General features: G+C 41.1%; 1 protein-coding gene across 2 annotated transcripts; it reads left to right on the top strand.

Moving 5' to 3' along the window:
* The first annotated feature begins 21 nt into the window (after positions 1-21).
* LOC143302261 (corrinoid adenosyltransferase MMAB-like) lies at positions 22-16,743 on the top strand. 2 transcript variants are annotated; one of them, XM_076616852.1, is made up of 9 exons: positions 22-309; positions 4,177-4,238; positions 6,426-6,519; positions 7,491-7,548; positions 9,462-9,534; positions 13,556-13,653; positions 14,337-14,401; positions 14,889-14,948; positions 15,240-16,743. In XM_076616852.1, exons 1-9 carry the CDS (start codon positions 248-250, stop codon positions 15,340-15,342), a joined length of 675 nt encoding a protein of 224 aa, XP_076472967.1. In that variant the 5' UTR covers positions 22-247; the 3' UTR covers positions 15,343-16,743. The 2 variants fall into 2 exon arrangements, with proteins under 2 accessions (XP_076472967.1, XP_076472968.1); XM_076616853.1 differs by lacking the exon at positions 22-309 and adding an exon at positions 1,651-1,810.
* The last annotated feature ends 1,963 nt before the right edge of the window (positions 16,744-18,706 follow it).

The following is an 18,706-nucleotide window of genomic DNA, read 5'->3' as shown; positions in this document are numbered from 1 at the left end:
ACCAACAAAATATGAATTTAACGAACCTGTGACATCTATATTTCTACGGATAACCAACATTGCAACAACATCGAAGCTCTATATCTTATATTCCTTTTAGAAATGAATAGGGGAAATAATACAGTAATTCAAGCGGAATCTAGCTGACTGAATTGCTGGAGTAAGAAAGACTGATTAAAAAAAAAAAAAAAAAAATCATCGCAGGACATCAGAAGTGATTTACTTTTGGGAAGACGAGCAGACGAAAATGTCCACAATGATGCGTTTGTTTAGTTTTATACGTCCCACCAGGATGACTGCAGCGTTCATGTGAGTTTCTGGAAGAAATCGAAGAAGGGTGCTGACCTTCCAATTTGAAGAATTTGAAGGGGATGGTCAATTATGTTGCGTTAATTTTTGCAGTGTTTCTGATTCTGTTACCTGTTAGGAATGCAAAAATGGGCACATGCCAGTGTCACTTACATGAAGCTTTACAATGACAGTGACCACACAATGGGTCAGTTCACATCTCATCCTACTATATCATGCACCATATCATCACAACACATTACATCAAATCACATCATATCATATTTCACCATATTATATCATATGCTGTATCATATCAGCGTGTGACATAGTTCAGCTGACTTTTTGCCAGCAGTTTAGTAGATGCCAATGCTCATACAGTCATAGCAGAGCGCACCACATAATTATGATCTAGACAACTCACAAGAACTCTTGAAAATCAGAACACCATACACACCACACAGCCAGACATTAGAGATGGTTGTCAATGTAAAACACCAGGGCATTTTCATTTAAAGTAACATGGTACGGGGAATCATAGCGACAGCATCAGCTAAAAAGCAAACCAGATACATTATTTACTCTAACAAAACCAGAAAACTGACCCCAAGAATATCATGAACAAAACTTTGGCCTATCCAGTTCATGAATATACAGCAATAGTCTAGGATCCTGAAAATCAGCAACAATGAGAAAGACCAGATTAACTCCAACAGATTTGTCCTCAGCAGCTACCATAATGCCTTAAGTGTTGGGGACATGTTGCAGCAACTTGAGGGTTGTCTCTTCAGCATCAGTGTTATGTAGCAAGACTCACTATGCTGCAAAAATTTATCAGTGAAGAAGCATGTGTGAGTTGGAAACAGCGACAGCCTCCATCTGTATAAAGGGCATTTTCAGAAACAACAGTTTCTTCCCCTTAACCATCATGTGTGCATGTGTGTGGGTGTGTGTGTGTGTGTGAGCGCACATGCATTTGTATGAGCCTCTGTGTGTGTTTGTGTGTACGTGCGCCTGCGCACACATCTGTATGTACCTCTGTGTATGTGTGTGTTTGCGTATGCACACACATTTGTATGTGCCTCTGTGTGTGTGTGTGTGCGAATGCATGTTTGTATATGCCACTGCATGTTTATGTCCTGTTGTGTGTGTGTGTGTGTGTGTGTGTGTGTGTGTGGAGTCTTTTATTTAACATGTGTGTGTTTGTGTGTGTGTGTGTGTGTGTGTGTGTGTGTGGAGTCTTTTATTTAATGTGTGTGTGTGTGTGTGTGTGTGTGTGTGTGCAGTCATACTGTTTGGGTGTTTCCACCGGTTGGTGAGCACTTGTCTGTTGTGCATACATTGCAATCGTGTGTCCTATTTCTCAGGGCAGTGTGTTGCAGCTCGTACTGTCTGTATGTTATCAGTGATACCTGTGACATTGCTGACTGCTTTATGAATTACTGATAACACTGCAGTACATTGTTACTTGTATACATATGATAATTTTTCTTCTTTTCGTGGGAAACGTAGTACTGACAAGGTAATGTCCTATGTACTTGTCTGTTGTCCTGTCTGTTCTGTTGCATTGTAATTGTTTTTTTTAACTATTGTTTAAAATGATATTCTAGTTGTGTAGTTTATTCTGTTTGTGAATGCATTTTACACTTGTAAAATTCAAGATTAATTCATTTTTGTGTTTTTGGTAACAGTATTGAGTGACTAACACTATGAACAATGTCAGTGTTTTCTAAATTTTTCAAGTGCAAAGAAATCGGGTAGAAAACAGCTCACATTTTGACAGTGTCAGTTGTACTATCTCTAATCAGCTGTTAACTCAGGGTTGGTTTTAGTTTATCGCTAGCTTTTGTAATATCACATTAAGAAATAAAACCTCAGCAAAGAGAGGAAATTAATATGTTGTGAATATTTTTCAAATGGAAGACCATCAGAGAAAGGGTTGAACAAAATTTGCGCTAGAAAATAAAACAAAACTCTCCATTCTTTCTATGCTTCTGTTGATGGAATTTTTCTTGTCACATCTTTCCTGCCCTTTTGATCAACAGCTTCACTATTATACCACTCATCCTGAATCTGCTGTCACAGTCATCATTCTTGACTCATTCTTTCATGGTCACAGCAGCAGTCATCCACAGAAAGCTGTCTATGTCAGGCTTCCATGAGGCCACCCATCAGGGCAGACCATGCTCTGCTGCTGAGTTTCTGTCATGTTGGTGTGTATTGGTGTTTCATACTGTTCTGATTCAATACTTGCAGAAGTGGGCCTATGAAGGTCCATCCTTATGACAGTATCTGCCTTGTCATAGAATCAAGCTGACAGTGAGTGAGCCCCCCACCCCACCACCTACCCCTGCACCTCTGTCTCCCACCCTTTCCCCCTCCCCGACCTCCCATCCCTTCATCACTACCATGTCCCTTTAATGACAGTCCCATGAATCTGCTCACACTGAAGTTTCAATTCCAGTTTCAAGGAGGTGTCAAAGCACACAGACTGATCCATTTCTGCTACACTACATATGTCTTGTATGATATTCAGTCGTGTCCTACGATGACCACCAGAACAACAGAGGAGGCATCTGCTGTCCTGACTTTCTGGTTACATCCCCATCTGTCTTGGCCAAGAGGATTTTAGGACGGTCAGCGTTGGGATGGTTCCCAAAGGCCTGCTAGCCCCCAAGGCTGCAGCACTGAGAGACCGTGCAGTCTTGCCTCCTTATTTCAGAGTCATAGTCCTTCACAAAAGACTAAGCTGTAAATGACTTCCCATTGCAGTGGAGCAACCATTGATCATACAGCTCTCGCTTTGCTGTGGGCCCAGCTATAAGCTTATGTCAGTCTGTGCATGTGATATAAGCGGAATGTTAGGCCACATCTGTTTTATAATATGAAAAAAAAGGGGTGTGGGGGTGGGAGGAGAAGGGAGCACTGAAGAGTGACACAAACTCAACCTGGTCATGGAATGGGGAGGAGGAGAAATGGAAGCTGAAATAATCATGAGGGCAGGGTTGTATTTGTTTGTATCTGTATTTCTTTTTATCACATCAGATTTCTCTGTGTGAAATTCGGGCTGCTCTCCCCATGGAGAGCGCGTCTCTACACTACAGCGCCACCCATTTTTTTGTATTTTTTCCTGCGTGTAGTTTTATTTGTTTTTCCTATCGAAGTGGATTTTTCTACAGAATTTTGCTAGGAACAACCCTTTTGTTGCCGTGGGTTTTTTTATGTGCGCTAAATGCATGCTGCACACGGGACCTCGGTTTATCGTCTCATCCGAATGACTAGTGTCCAGACCACCACTCAAGGTCTAGTGGAGGGGGAGAAAATATCGGCGGCTGAACCATGATTTGAATCAGCGCACTCAGATTCTCACACTTCCAAGGCGGACGCGTTACCTCTAGGCCATCACTACAGCCACGGAATATTTCAATACAATTTTTGTTTATAAACGTCATGATGATGGATAAGGATGAAGATGCAGAAAGACAATGATTTGACACAAATGATTTACTTTGAAAGACCATGTGTGTATGCATCTGGACAACTACTGTTTCTGTACTGTTGATAAAGGACTTTGCCTAACACAAATAAGATGAAAAAAAAATCCATTTGAAGTCTTGGGTACCAATTCTCATCAGCCATTTCGCTCCATCTCAGAATATTATCAATCAGCAGAAACAAAGAGCGAAATTAAATATATAGAGTGGAAAGAGCTGTTTATCTGCCTGTTGAGTTATATGTACTTTTAAACAGACAAAAAGAGAAGCCATGAGTGTGTTCGCATGTGATATTAAACTAACCCTATGACCTTCACACCTTTGTTTGGATGCATATCAGTGTTTCTCCCTACATGATTTTTTTTTCTCTCTCTCTCATGTTTTACACGCACAGAATGCCCCCCAAGCCAGTGTGCAAGTACTACTCCAAGATCTACACCAAGACAGGGGATCAAGGTGTGGACACTTTATCATTTTGGGGACAGATATCAGTGTAAAGACACTTCGCCGCTTGAGACAGAAGATGAAGGAACACCGCATATGTATGCTTTTGCATGGACATCGCACCAGGGTCAGGGAGAGGCTAGTTGCCCTTCCCTCCCCATAATGATTTGATTTATAATTTTTTTTTTTTTTTTTAAAGGAAGGGGGAAGGGGAGCCGGGGGAGGGGGGGAGGGGAGGGGGGCTGATGGAGACAGAAAAGGAAGAAAAAGAGGGAAACATGTTAAGTGTGAGTTCTGATAAATTTTGGCTTTTTTTTTTTTTTTTTTTTTTTTTTTACACTCAGCTGAGGTGCCTGTGAAGACATGAAGTACTCTTATTGAACTTTTTAAATTATTTAGATTTCCAATTTTGATTACACATATACAGTTGACATAAGTACTTAAATACATATATAGGAAAAGAAAGGGTACATAATGAACGAAACATAAAAAGGTGAAAAAAAACCCCCTCATGATTACATGCATACATATTGAGAATATGGGTACTGCAATTTAAGTGAATAGACAGACGTGAAGTACTCAGACAGACACAACCCTTCTGGTTCCAATTTAAAATTTGAAAAAAGTCATATACTATGTAATTCTAATTTTGGAGATTTCACTGCAAAAATAAACAACAGCAAATGAACAGTTGCACAGAATGAATGACATGTTAACTGAAGCTTTGTGCCTTCCAAACGACCGAGTGATGGGACATGGGGGATAATACTTTTCCAAGGCACAGGTGCATTTTTTAACTGAACTGTGTTTTACAATCACGTTAAAAAAATTAAAAAAAAGATGTCTGTGGCCTTTCATGCCCTGCTGTCATGGTGACCTCAGTTTTGATACCCCTCCACTTCTGTGCTTGGGGTGAGTCCTGTCAATGTCGTCAGTATCGGCGAGTTCGTGGGGGGCTGTTGTTTGAGGGACGTGGTGGCGGTCTCCACTCTGGGAGGGACGCTCACTCAGTCTGGCTCCGCGACTAAGCCATTATTGTCGTTAGTAGGGGGCTTAGTAGGTGGTGTCCTAAGTACGTAAAATCAGAACAGGCACCACTATACACCACCGAAGTGACTCAGCAGCAGTGCAGGGTCTCCTCTAGTGTGTGGCCTCCTGGCGACCTAACATCGATGGTTCCCTGTGGACTGCCGATGCTGGAATTGCGACAGACGAACCTGGGTGTGGCCGTGTATGGGGGAATCTAAATGAGCGACGTAATGCCACTGAAACGGTGCAGATGATGGAGCAGCAAAAAAAAAAAAAAAAAGAAAAAAAAAAAGATGTCACCAGGCCTTGGAAGTTGTGACTGCTTTCAGTGCTAGCTTTGACTTTCAAGAAAATTGAATGGATGCTGAGACAATGAAACATTTTTTGAGGCATCTTATGTGATGGTGTATAGTTTTTACTATCATTTATCTTATTGTTCATATTTTATAATTACATTTTTCACTCTGTTAGTATCTGATAAAACAGGGAAGAGTGCACAAGCTGTGTGCATGGTGGTCTTCCTATTGTGTTTTGTACTGATTTTATGTGGAAGGTATGTGGGGGTGGGGGGTAATGTGGTGTGAGCCATCATTATTTTTTTGTGATTTTTAGATGTGGAGTGGCTGATGATTGAATGTCATTTTAATACCCCATGTGCATGCCAGACTCTTCTGTTTGAACCACAAAAAAAAAAGTATTTTAAAAAAAAGTATTAAAAAAAAAGAAAAAAAAAAGAAAGAAAAAAAAGTCATGAAGTCTTGAACTGGACAGCAAGTATTCTCGCTTGTTTGATGGCCGTCAATGACCCTTGATGTGGCTTTGAATAGAAAGTTGCTGGGTGGTTGAGTTGCCACTGCTCTTCTGTCAGTTTTCTTGTTAAATAGACTTTTTAATTTTTTTTTTTTTTACATGAGATATCATGATAAATGAATCAGTCGAAGTTCTGATCAACGTGTTGGAAGTATTGTTGGATGTATTTCTTTGTTGTTCAGTGTGCTGAAATGATGTAGGGAAAAGAAAAAAAATTGTGTAGTTATAATTTTTGCCATAATTTTTGTTCAGGTTAGTTTGGATTTTGTGTTACTGCACTGCTGCCTCCCAGCTGACTTGAAATCTAAGAAACTGAATTGAAGGAAAATCTGTGGACTTTTTTTTTTTTTTTTTTTTCAGGGACGTCTGCGCTTTTCACAGGTGTAAGAAAACCCAAAGACGATGTCATCTTTAGAGCTTTAGGGACAACTGATGAACTCTCCTGTCATATAGGGTGAGTCGTGACTGACTGATGTAGTTTATGATTCTGGAGATTATGCAGTTCTACTTTGTTCATCACAGAAATTCATCTGCCTGCCTCATCACAGAAATTCATCTGCCTGCCTGTTTTTCAAATTTCTTACAGTATTTAACAGCAAATGTCACCTCCTGAAACCTTCTTTTCAAAAAGCAGTTATGGTATATTTTTGAAAATATTGTGAATAATCGGTTATTCTTTTCATTTTCCTCCCGTTTGATAATACCTTGTCTGTGTTGCCATATAATCAGAAAAATGGAAGAAAATAAAAAGAAATATATCTGCCAAGAGCCTGTCAAAACATCATAGTCATGTATTGTATTGTATTGTATTGTATTTATCTTTTTGTCACAACAGATTTCTCTGTGTGAAATTCAGGCTGCTCTCCCCAGGGAGAGCGCGTCGCTACACTACAGCGCCACCCATTTTTTTGCATTTTTTCCTGCGTGCAGTTTGATTTGTTTTTCCTATCGAAGTGGATTTTTCTACAGAATTTTGCCAGGAACAACCTTTTTGTTGCTGTGGGTTCTTTTACGTGTGCTAAGTGCATGCTGCACATGAGACCTCGGTTTATCGTCTCATCCGAATGACTAGCGTCCAGACCACCACTCAAGGTCTAGTGGAGGGGGAGAAAATATCGGTGGCTGAGCCGTGATTTGAACCAGCTCTCTCGCTTCCTAGGCGAACATGTTACCTCTAGGCCATCACTCCACTAATGGGGTGGAGATATTAATCAGCCATCTCTGAAACACTTTGATGACGTTGACTGATCAACACAGCAGGAAATGTTGAACTTCTGCCATGTGTGTGTGTGTGTGTGTGTGTGTGTGTGTGTGTGTGTGTGCAAGCATGGGTGTTACTTGTGTATGATACATTTGACTTGATTTTTATGATGTGATGCTATTTGTATGTGTGTGCATCACTTTCAAAACTGTTTCATGTTTCAGGGCAGCTGCTGAGCACTGCAGAGATGCTGATATCAATTTAGAAGAACAACTGAATCAGGTAACTGGAACCTTTTCCAACTATTTTGGAAACAAAGTTCTCTAAATAGTTACAGGTTTCACAAAATCTGAGTTTTCAGGTGAAACAACATTTATGATTATTCTCTCACAGTTTTGTGTATGATTTGCCTCGGATAAAGAAATAATTATTTTACCGGCTGCCGTGGTTGGCTTTGGGGACTGACAGCTGCATTGGGAGGATGTGGGTTCATGTCCCATCAGAGGCAGGGATTCTTCAGCCAGTGGCAGGCTTCCAGCTCTCAGCTGAGTGTGCTGTGGGCTCAGATGGGAAGACAGTGACCGCAATCAAGGGTCATTCACTTCACTTCACGGAAGACATTGGGAGTGTTGCTCCAATTTCCTGACCAACACTGCAGGTGTCTGTATCTCCAGAGCATGGCTGACGCTGGGATATGTAATGAATAGAAGAGCAGAGTACAGCATTGTCACATTGTCCCAAACTTAACAGACTTCTCTAACAGTCAAAAAAAAGTCTTTATTTCAGGCACCTCTGTCTTATTATGCTTCTGCATTCATGGGCTGCATTCCCATATTGACTTTTTTGTGTGTGAGGGCTTTTACATGTTTGACCATTTTTCACCCTGCCAAGTAGGCAGCCATTTAGTTTTCAAGGGTGTGTATGCTGTGTATGTTCTTGGTTTGAATGCTGACATGGATTACAGGATCTTTAATGTGTACATTTGATCTTCTGCCTGTGTGGATGCACAAGAAGGGAGTTCAGGCACTGGCTGGGCTGCACATCTCTTGACCTTGGGGATGGGAAAAAATTCCACCCTCAGTTAAAGTACCAGGCTTTTTGACTGAGATTGGAACACAAGACCGTTGGATTGAAAGTCCAACACCTTAACCACTTGGCCGCTGTGCCTGTAGGATGGCCTCTCTAAGACTGCTTAGTCTTTTGTTTCAGAAGTGTGTGTATGTTTTCTGAACTTTTTAATATATGTATATGTATATATATATATATATATATATATATATAGAGAGAGAGAGAGAGAGAGAGAGAGAGAGAGATTTTTATTACAATAAACTCTTCCTTTACTATGCAGTTTTTGCTTGTATAGCTTATCAACAGGTGTTTGGCTTAACCCTCACCTTGTATCAGAGACTGACATAAGCTTACAGTTGGGCCAGTAGCATAATGAGAGCTGTATGATCAATGGTTTCTCCATTGCAATGTGAATTAATTTACGGCTTAGTCTTTTGTGAAGGACTATAGCTCCCAAACTAGGAGGCAAGATTGCACTGGCTCTTAGCGCTGCAGCCTTTGGGGCTACGTGGCTTGTGGAGACCATCCCAGCACTGACTGTCCTAAAACCCTGTTGGCCATGGGAGTGGGGATTTAAATTGGGAAAAGACACTCTCCACTATAATCCAATTCTAGCCCAGATTGTCTGGACAGCAGTTGCCTCCTTTGCTGTTCTGTCAGTCATAGTCATTGGAGTGATGGCCTTGAGGTAACGCCTCCACCTAGGAAGCGAGAGAGAATCTGAGCGCGCTGGTTCGAATCACGGCTCAGCCGCCGATATTTTCTCCCCCTCCACTCGACCTTGAGTCGTGGTCTGGACGCTAGTCATTCGGATGAGACGATAAACCGAGGTCCCGTGTGCAGCATGCACTTAGCGCACGTAAAAGAACCCACGGCAACAAAAGGGTTGTTCCTGGCAAAATTCTGTAGAAAAATCCACTTGGATAGGAAAAACAAATAAAACTGCACGCAGGAAAAAAAAAAAAAAAATGGGTGGCGCTGTAGTGTAGCGACGCGCTCTCCCTGGGGAGAGCAGCCCGAATTTCACACAGAGAAATCTGTTGTGATAAAAGAAAGACAAATACAAATACAAATAGTCGGACACGAGGTTTTTGTATAAATCATTTTGGCAAGAGCGTCTGTTTCAGATACAGTGTATCCTGCAGGATGTGGGGTCCAACGTTGCCACACCACAGAGTTCAGCCAAAGAGCGTCTACTGAGTAAGTCAGCTGAGTGGTTTTGTTTTTCATGCAGTCAGCCATACAGGGATCAGGAAAAGGTAAAAAGGAGGACCTCTTGGGAACTTGAACAGTTTTCTTCTCTTGGCTGTACGGTGAAAAGATGCTGAGTGTTGGGCAAACTTCAGAGTGTACAGCCATTGTACTGAGCCAGATTGTTGTCTTTTTTATTTATTTATTATTATTATTATTATTATTGTTATTATTATAATTACTACCACTACTACTTTTTTATATTATAATTAATATTTATTTATTTATTTATTTATGTACGCTTATAGCTGACTTCATCAAGTTTTTGCGCCTTATACATAAAAAAAAAAATTAGTAGTAGTGGTAGTTTTTTTGTTTTTTTGTTGTTGTTTGTTTGTTTTTGTTTTTTGTTTTTTTCTCAAGGCCTGGGTTACGCTGCTGGTCGGGCATCTGCTTGGCAGATGTGGTGTAGCGTATATGGATTTGTCCGAACGCAGTGACACCTCCTTGAGCTACTGAAAACTGAAAAAAACTGTACTGAGCACCGCTCATCACCAGAGGTGTTTTCTTGTACGTGCGCTTCCATTTCATTTTTGTTTTTGTTTTTGTGCGCTTAGAGTTGACTTCATCAAGATTTCGCGCCTTATAAATATTATTATTATTAGTAGTAGTATTTTTATGTATTTATCTATTATTTTTTATTCATTTATTTATTTTGTTTTATTTTATTTATTTATTTATTTATTTTATTCTGTTTTTTAATTTTTTTTTTTCTCAAGGCCCTAAGCGTGTTGGGTTACGCTGCTGGTCAGGCATCTTCTTGGCAGATGTGGTGTAGGGTATATGGATTTGACCGAATGCAGTGACGCCTCCTTGAGCTACTGATACTGATACGATGAAAAATCACAGATATCGTATATAAACCACTGAATAACTATAAATTTTCTTCTGAAACATTGATATTTCAAATTCATTTTTTAAGCTGTTCAGGGTGCACATGTGCCTGGAAAACATTAAATTTTTTTTTTTTCTATTTGCTGCCTCATCGCCTGCACCGTTTCAGTGGCATTACTCCCCACGCCGCTCGTTCCGAGTCCCCCATACACAGCCACACCCAGGTTCATCTGTCACAGTCCCAGCATTGACAGTCCACAGGGAACCGTTGCCAGGAGGACACACACCAGATGAGACCCTCCACCGCTGCTGCATGCTGAGTCACTTCAGCGGTGTTCAGTAGCACCTGTTCAGATTTTTTTTTTCTTTTTTTTTTTCTGGCTTTGACATGTTTATTCAGTGTTTGCCCACAGCATACAAGTAAAGGATGATGGTAAGTAGCCAGTGGGTCGTGTACCCAGAGAAGCAGAGGCTTGCTGCAGGACACAGAGCACACAGGTCCACTGTGGTGGCCTGACTCTGCTGCCACCCTGCACACTTCTCTCACATCGACATCTTCACACATCAGTTCTCTACCTTCAGCTTCACCCTTTTCCTTCCCTGAAGACCCCATTCAACATGGTGCATGTCTGTGTGGCATATAAATGAATGCATACATGCACAGTGTGCAAAATTTCTCTCAGTGCTACCTTTCATGTGCTTTCTTTTCTTTTTTCTTTTCTGCGTCCCATCATCTGCACCGTTTCAGTGGCATTACTCCCATGCCGCTCATTTAGATTCCCCCATACACGGCCACACCCGGGTTTGTCCGACGCAGTTCCAGCGTCGGCAGTCCACAGGGAACCATCGATGTTAGGTCGCCAGGAGGCCACACACCAGAGGAGACCCTGCACTGCTGCTGAGTCACTTTGGTGGTGTTCAGTGGTGTCTGTTCTGTTTTAACGTACTTAGGACACCACCTACTAAGCCCCCTACTAATGACAATAATGGCTTAGTTGCGGAGCCAGACTGAGTGAGTGTCCCTCCCAGAGTGGAGACCGTCACCACGTCCCTCAGACAACAGCTCCTCATGAATCTGCCAACACTGACGACATTGACAGGACTCACCCCAAGCACAGAAGTGGAGGGGTATCGAAACTGAGGTCACCATGAGAGCAGGGCATGAAAGGCCACAGACTTTAAGACTATTTTGTTTATATTGATGACGATGAAGGAGGAGGAGGATGACGATGATGATGATGATGTTGCTATGGAGGTCCATTTTGGTTTGGGACTGTGTGACAAGGCTGTACTCTACGCTTCCTGTCATAATGATATCCCGGCGTTAACCAGGCCTGAGAGATACAGACACTTGCAGTGTTGGTCAGGTAATTAGAGCAACACACCCAAAGACGCATCCTTGAAGTGGATGACACTCGACTGTGTGGTCCCAGTCGCCCCATTTAAGCCCACAGCACACTCAACTCTGGGTAGGAGCCGGCCACAGGCCAAAAAACCCACCTCTGCTGGGATTCGAACCCGCGTCCTCCCAGCCGTCAGTCCGTGACGCTAACCACTTCGCCACGGTGGCTGGTTGTTTATGTGCTTTCTTAATCAAACAAACTGTACAACAGTTCACAGCCAAAATCCAGTTTTCAGTATCAAGTTGTAAAGGGGTCCCTCCTCCTAAACCCATGTTGGTGAAGGAGAAAGTAGTTGTTCCCACACTAACACTGCTTGCACCTGTTCAGATTTAATTTACTTTGGAAATCACCTACAAAGCCCCATGCTGATGACAATAATGGCTTCGTTTGAAACAGACATTTGTGTGTTCAGTGATTAGCCAGTGGTAGCCCTTCTGCAGCCTGCATAATTAAATCATCTCCAACTTATATGAAGCTCGTAGATTTTGTTTTTGCACTGTGGGATTCTGATAGTGCTGATTGTCCAAAAGGTCTTAGTAGAGTGTACAAATGTGCTTTAAACTGTGTTCTTTTAATTCAGAATTCATTAACATCAAAGATTGTAAGTCACTTGATATCCTTCTGTTGCAAGCTAATAAGGCCTGTCCTGAAGCTTGAATGTTTAAAATCAGGTCTCATATACAGTGGCAGAGACTTACAGGAATAACTACCATCATATAAAAAAATAACTACCATCATATCAAAAAATATAACCAACCCTAACAATTTCAGTTTGTTTTCCCATCCATTCTTCAAAACTGGAAGACAGAATGAAAATTACAATGTCCTTCCAATGAAACTGGGTGGAAAAAAAGAAAAGATTACACGATTCTGTTCGCCTCATGTGTTTATCTTTTGCATGTGTATACATTTGAAGGGAATACAAGGCATTCGCCAGTCTGCACATAATTATATTGATGTTGGAAATAAGGAAAACTTATCCCCACTGTTAACCCACTACAGGCAGTGCAATTATGATTTGAACCCAGGACCCTCAACTTGAAAGCCCAGAGCTTTAAAACCACTCGGCTGTTGCAGCCCATCAGCTTCTGTATGAAGCAAGTACCATACCTCCATCAACTTATAAGACACGTCCATCTCTTTGCACTCCAGAGGAAGTTCTGTCCAGTGACTTCTGGGTTCATTTTTAATTTTCGTGGTTCCAGTCCATTAGTGCACAGGCTTTGCATTCCAATGGGTTGAAAGCATTATAGTCTTCTTCTGTGAAGTCACAGGGGTGCCACACAGAACTGTTCACAAGATTCCTCCAGGTTTGTCGGTTGTGTGTCTTCTTTTTCGTCGTCGTTCATGGGCTGCAACTCCCATGTTCACTTGTATGTAGACGAGTGGGCTTTTATACATACGACCGTTTTACCCCGCCTTGTAGGCAGCCAGGCACAAGCAGGTCTGCACATATGTTGACCTGGGAGATCGGAAAAATCTCCACACTTTACTCACCAGGTGCCGTTACCGAGATTCAAACCCAGGACTCTCAGATTGAAAGTCCAACGCATTAACCACTCAGCTGTTGCACCTGTCGGTTCTGTGTCAAAAGCCTGTGTCTCTGAAAATGGTTTTCCCATCCATTCTTCAGTGTTGTCTGTTCATATGGGCAGTTATGAGAATAGGAAAGCGATATTTTAGTTGAAAAATTGTGTGTGTGTATGTTTCAATGAATGTGTGACTGTTATCAGAAAAAGTGGAGTTCAGCCATGCGCACGTTGAGCTGCTGGAGAGCTGGATTGATGAGATGACTGCTCAGCTTCCTCCGCTCAGAAACTTTGTTCTGCCTGTAAGCACCTGCCTTATTGTGTGTTTGTGTGAATGTGTGTGTGTGTGTGTATGTGTGTGGACATGTGTGTGTATTTGTGTATGTGTGTGTGTGTGTAAGTGCATTGTGCGTGTGTGTGTGTGCATTTGTGTGTGTGCCGGCATCCATGTGTGTGTGTGTGTGTGTGTGTGTGTGTGTGTGTGTGCGTGCCTCAATATATGTGTGTATAGTGTGTTCAGTCTTCTTTTGTATTTTGGGAGAGCTCTGTGGGACTGTATAAGAATGCACTTTGCACTGATAATCCCTTGACCAACCTGTATCACATTCATATCCACAGTCAGTCACTTCTCGTACAACTCTCACCAAATACACAAGCTACACACACACACACACACACACACACACACACACACACACACACACTTACACAGTGCATAATATTTGTATATATTTTGCTTGAGTTGCAGTTTCAGTTGAGAAGTCATAGTGATAAAATGTTGCCTATATATATGGTTGGTTTTGTATTGCCGGTTGCAGCTGACCATTAATGATTGATGATCATATGCTTATGATTTGTGGCCACTGCAGTTTATGAGTACATGATTCGTGACTGCTGGCACTATCAGGTGCGTGTAATTTAGGATCATATGTGTGTGTGATATTCTTAATTCACAATTAAAGGTGTATAATTATTGTTTTTGCAGTCAGGTGGAAAATCAGCTACCTGTCTTCATGTGGCCAGAGCAGTGTGCCGAAGAGCAGAAAGGGAGTGAGTATACATTTCTTTTGTCGTCTTGCTGCTGTTTGTTACTAACTACAACTAACGGCTGTTTTGTGGCACGACATTCAGCCAGTCTAGGTTGGAGAAAATGAAACAGAACATGTGTGCAAGAACGTCTCCGCTTATAATTATACACACATACATGCATATGTCGACACGCACAGACATGCATATGTATACACATATGGACACGCTCATACACACACACACAAGCACACACACCCACTCATATACATGTCAGCGCACACGCAAATATGCATACACTCATATGCAGACATACAAAATTCTATTCATATTTTTCCTCCATTAATATTGTTTTTGAAGAAACACACACACAACGCAAAACTCACCCACATTACAATAATGAATGTTTCTGTAGATTTTGTTGTCACTGCTGCTGTTCTTTGTTTTGCTTTTCTTGTGCTTATTATTTGCAGATCAATGCCTTTGTATTGAAACGATGCCTTTGTTACAGGATTACCCCATTGATCAGAGAAGGAGAAATTGACTCAGCAACGTTCATGTTCATGAATAGGTAATCTTGTGTGTATACTATATGCCTAAACAAATGTCACCATCACACACACACACACACAATGATTTCTTTCTCTGTTATTAAGTTTGCAAATGTTATGAAAACACTAAAGGCATTTTCGATTGTGAGCATTGTGTGCTTGTGAGTGTGTGTATTTGTGTGTATGCGAGTGCATGCATGCATGTGTGTGTGTGTATGTGTGTGTGCATGTGTCTGTGTCTGTCTGTGTAGTGTGTGTGCATGCTTTTGTATGTATGGATGTTATGTTCAGGTCTTGTTTATTTTCACCAGATTGAGTGACTACCTGTTCACGGCTGCCCGCTTTGCTGCCATGAAAGAAGGGAGGGAAGAAAAGATATACAGACGAATAACGCCCCCTAGAAAGGAACAGTGACAGTCATTGCCTGAGACATATCATGGGGGAAAAAAAAGTGATAATAAAATAAGCATCCAACACTGATGATTATCATGAGAAAAGATGCAAGAAACACCAAACACCAATAAAATTGAAATAGAAAAGATATGCCACAGTCAATGAAAACGAACATTTGCACATACAAATGAGGGAACCTGGAGGAGATGTGGAAGAAAATAGAACATATAAAAAAGAGGACAACATTGAACATGTCTGTATGAGGAAGAGCCTGATGACATAGTGACACTACGATCATGGAACATTAATTTTGTTGCTCACATTTGATGTTTATGAATATGAATATCATGATGCTGACACCATTTGACATTTATTCATATTCAACCAGTGTTTGTGCATTTTACTTTTTGTATGTTATTTTGAATAAGCAACGAATTCTTGTTTTAATTTAATCACTTAAAAAAAATTTTTTTTTTACACCCGATCCATCTAAAAAGGAAAGAGAAAGTAGATCTGAAACAACAACAAGAACAACAGTGTAATAAATTCAAAGAAATACAAAATTGCACTGTGTCCAACACAGATTAAACTTACTCACTCTCAGGTACGCAATCACCATATCTACCCTGTTACACACACACTTCATCCCATATATAACACAAGTACACTGCTAATGCAGGCATATTCAAAACATTTTACAAATGATAATTGAAACAGTAGATTCATTAATATAGATTTATATATTATTGTTCTTCTTTCAGACAGTTAACTAGCTGATTCTTCAGACTTTTCTTACGCAAGTTTAAAAAAAAAAGTATAAGTGGGATGTTATTCCAGAAATTTCCACCGGAGTACAGGAAGCTGGATTTGTAAAGGTTATTTCTTAGTCCAGTTACACATAACAGATGGTTTTTTGAGTGGCCGTTAGTTTTAAAAGTGTACGTTATCTTTTGGGGAGTATTTTCATATTGGACGTAATGGATACAAAATGCTTTGTTGAAGAACAGCCTATTGTGACAAGGTAATATATCAAGTTTTTTTTTATTTTTTATCTATAGATGTCAAGGAGCACAACTTCTACAATACTAATTCGAATGCTCTTTTGTATATAGGTGATTAAATTTGAAGATCATGTTGCTTCTGTTGTCCCATAAAGTTGACGCATAATCAATGACTTGCAGAACATTTTTACAGAAAAAGAAAAGCTGTAGTGAATGGACGTCAAGGATCTGTATTATTTTTGCCAACTGATGAATTTTGCTGTGAAGATGTTTTCCTAATTACATGGTGTGGTGAGCGTATGTGTGCACATGCAAATGTGGTGCGTGATTGTGTGTGTGTGTGTGTGTGTGTGTGTGTGTGCTTGAGTGTGTACACACATATGTGTGTTAGTCTGTGTCTGTGTATGTAAGAGAGAAAGAGAAGGGTCTTGTATGCCATGCCTTAGGCAGAAAGCAACTTTGTGCCTACCTAATAAAATTGGTTGTTATTCGTGTGTCATTACAAACTTTTTGTGTGCTTGCTTTTGTGTTTGGAAGTAAGATTAAAGTTTCCCAAATGCTCTAAATGGCCTGTTGACTGGTACTCTGTCAGTGAGATGTTTTGTGTAAGACCTCCCCCCCCCCCCCTTCCCCGCTCCCCCCACCCATATGACATTTGGTCGAGGTAAATTGGTATAGGCTCTGAATACTTAGTAGTTTATGTGCTGCATGGTATTGATAAGTTTCACTCATCAGAAAGTCTTGAAAAAATTACCTTGAATAGGTTCTGAAGCAGAGGGCACAAGAGAGAGAGAATTAATGAATGTTTAATACATTTGGCCATGCACATTCATCAGGAGTTTGGGGGAAGGGTTTACATGCAATCAGCAATAGGTTATCTCATCTTGGATGAAATATTAAGATTTGCCAAAGTGCATGATATCTATACGCGTTGCATTCAACAATTTAATATAAAGCACAACAGGAACATGACGGGATAAGTGACAATTGGGTAGAGAAAGTGAAAGCAGTGGAGATTAATAATGAACAGCTTCACCCCTTAACCCTTTCACCGCCAGACTCGCATTTATGCACAAGCTAGGTAGAGGGCCCATGTCACTGAAGGGTGACCAGATCATGGGTCTGTTATCCATGAACCTACTGCTTTTAATTTCGGTGGTAGGACAGGCCGTATTTTCTACACATCGCAAGAGGAATTCCCAGCTATTCTTAGACACCATCTTTTCTGTGTTTATAGCACATGGGAATTTGCACTATGAATTGACTGGCGATGAAAGGGTTAATAGGCCGAGTTTTACGCACACTGATGTCACGGGAGGGAACTGAATCATGTTGCTGGAGACTAAAATGAACGTCGACTAGGTCATGAGGATACTTAAATTATAGTCGCCATGAGGCTGCATGCCGGAACAGAGTCTGCACTGCTGCTGACTCACGTTAGTTGTGTACAGTGGTGTCTGTTCCCATTCAGCATGAATTGGACACCATCCACTGAGCCTTTGGCGTGACTGTTACTTCTCTTCAAATAACTTCACTTCGCATATGCTCCCAACCCCGTAGAGGGAAGAGGAGGTGCAGGGTAATGTGTGTGTGGTGTGTGTTGGGGCTCATGTACGTTTATGTGTATTTGACTGTGCTTTCATATATGTGAAACTGCATGTTTGGTGCATATCTGTTATGCATGTGTGGGTGTATGTGTGAATGTGTGTCTTCATGTTTTACATTTATTTGCTTTTTATCATTGTTGTCTTATTTATTTATCTATTTATTTATTATTATTATTATTACTACTACTACCCCTTTTTTTATATATTATAATTATTATTTATTTACTTATTTATGTACGCGTATCTATTATTTATTTACTTATTTATGTACGCTTATCTATTATTTATTCACTTTTTTTTTCTCAAGGCCTGACTAAGCACGTTGGGTTACGCTGCTGGTCAGGCATCTGCTTGGCAGATGTGGTGTAGCGTATATGGATTTGTCCGAACGCAGTGACGCCTCCTTGAGCTACTGAAACTGAAACTCCCAACCCCGCCCCATGTCCTTCATAATTATGAGCCTTGTCCCCCCCTCTTAATATGGCATCATTCCTCCCCCCCAGGTATGTTTTCTGTACCTCTTCAAAGGACTCCCTCACCTCTCTTCATTGGACACATATGTCCTCCCCTCCCCCCCCCCCCTCCCCACCTGCATGCTCTCTCTCTCTTCACGTCACCTGCCTCTCTGTCATAATTAGCCTCAAATCGGCTCTGGCAAAAGCCAGAAGCCAGTAACACCAACTCGTTGCGCACCCCCACCGTCGCGTCTATGCCAGTAAATGGATGTAAGCGACGTATTGATCCAGATCCAGATCCCTTCTTTCGTGCACTGTCTGG

This window comes from Babylonia areolata, chromosome 29, assembly GCF_041734735.1.
Source record: "Babylonia areolata isolate BAREFJ2019XMU chromosome 29, ASM4173473v1, whole genome shotgun sequence".
In the NCBI taxonomy this organism is placed as follows: domain Eukaryota; kingdom Metazoa; phylum Mollusca; class Gastropoda; order Neogastropoda; family Buccinidae; genus Babylonia; species Babylonia areolata.
The sequence above is the reverse complement of the archived record's forward strand: the minus strand, read 5'-3'. Positions and strand labels throughout refer to the sequence as shown.

Coding starts and splice junctions, on each gene's coding strand:
- LOC143302261 (XM_076616852.1), top strand. CDS start 248: ATGTCCACAATGATGCGTTTGTTTAGTTTTATACGTCCCACCAGGATG. Junction 9,535..13,555: donor AGCCAAAGAGCGTCTACTGA/GTAAGTCAGCTG, acceptor GACTGTTATCAG/AAAAAGTGGAGTTCAGCCAT. Junction 14,402..14,888: donor TGCCGAAGAGCAGAAAGGGA/GTGAGTATACAT, acceptor CCTTTGTTACAG/GATTACCCCATTGATCAGAG.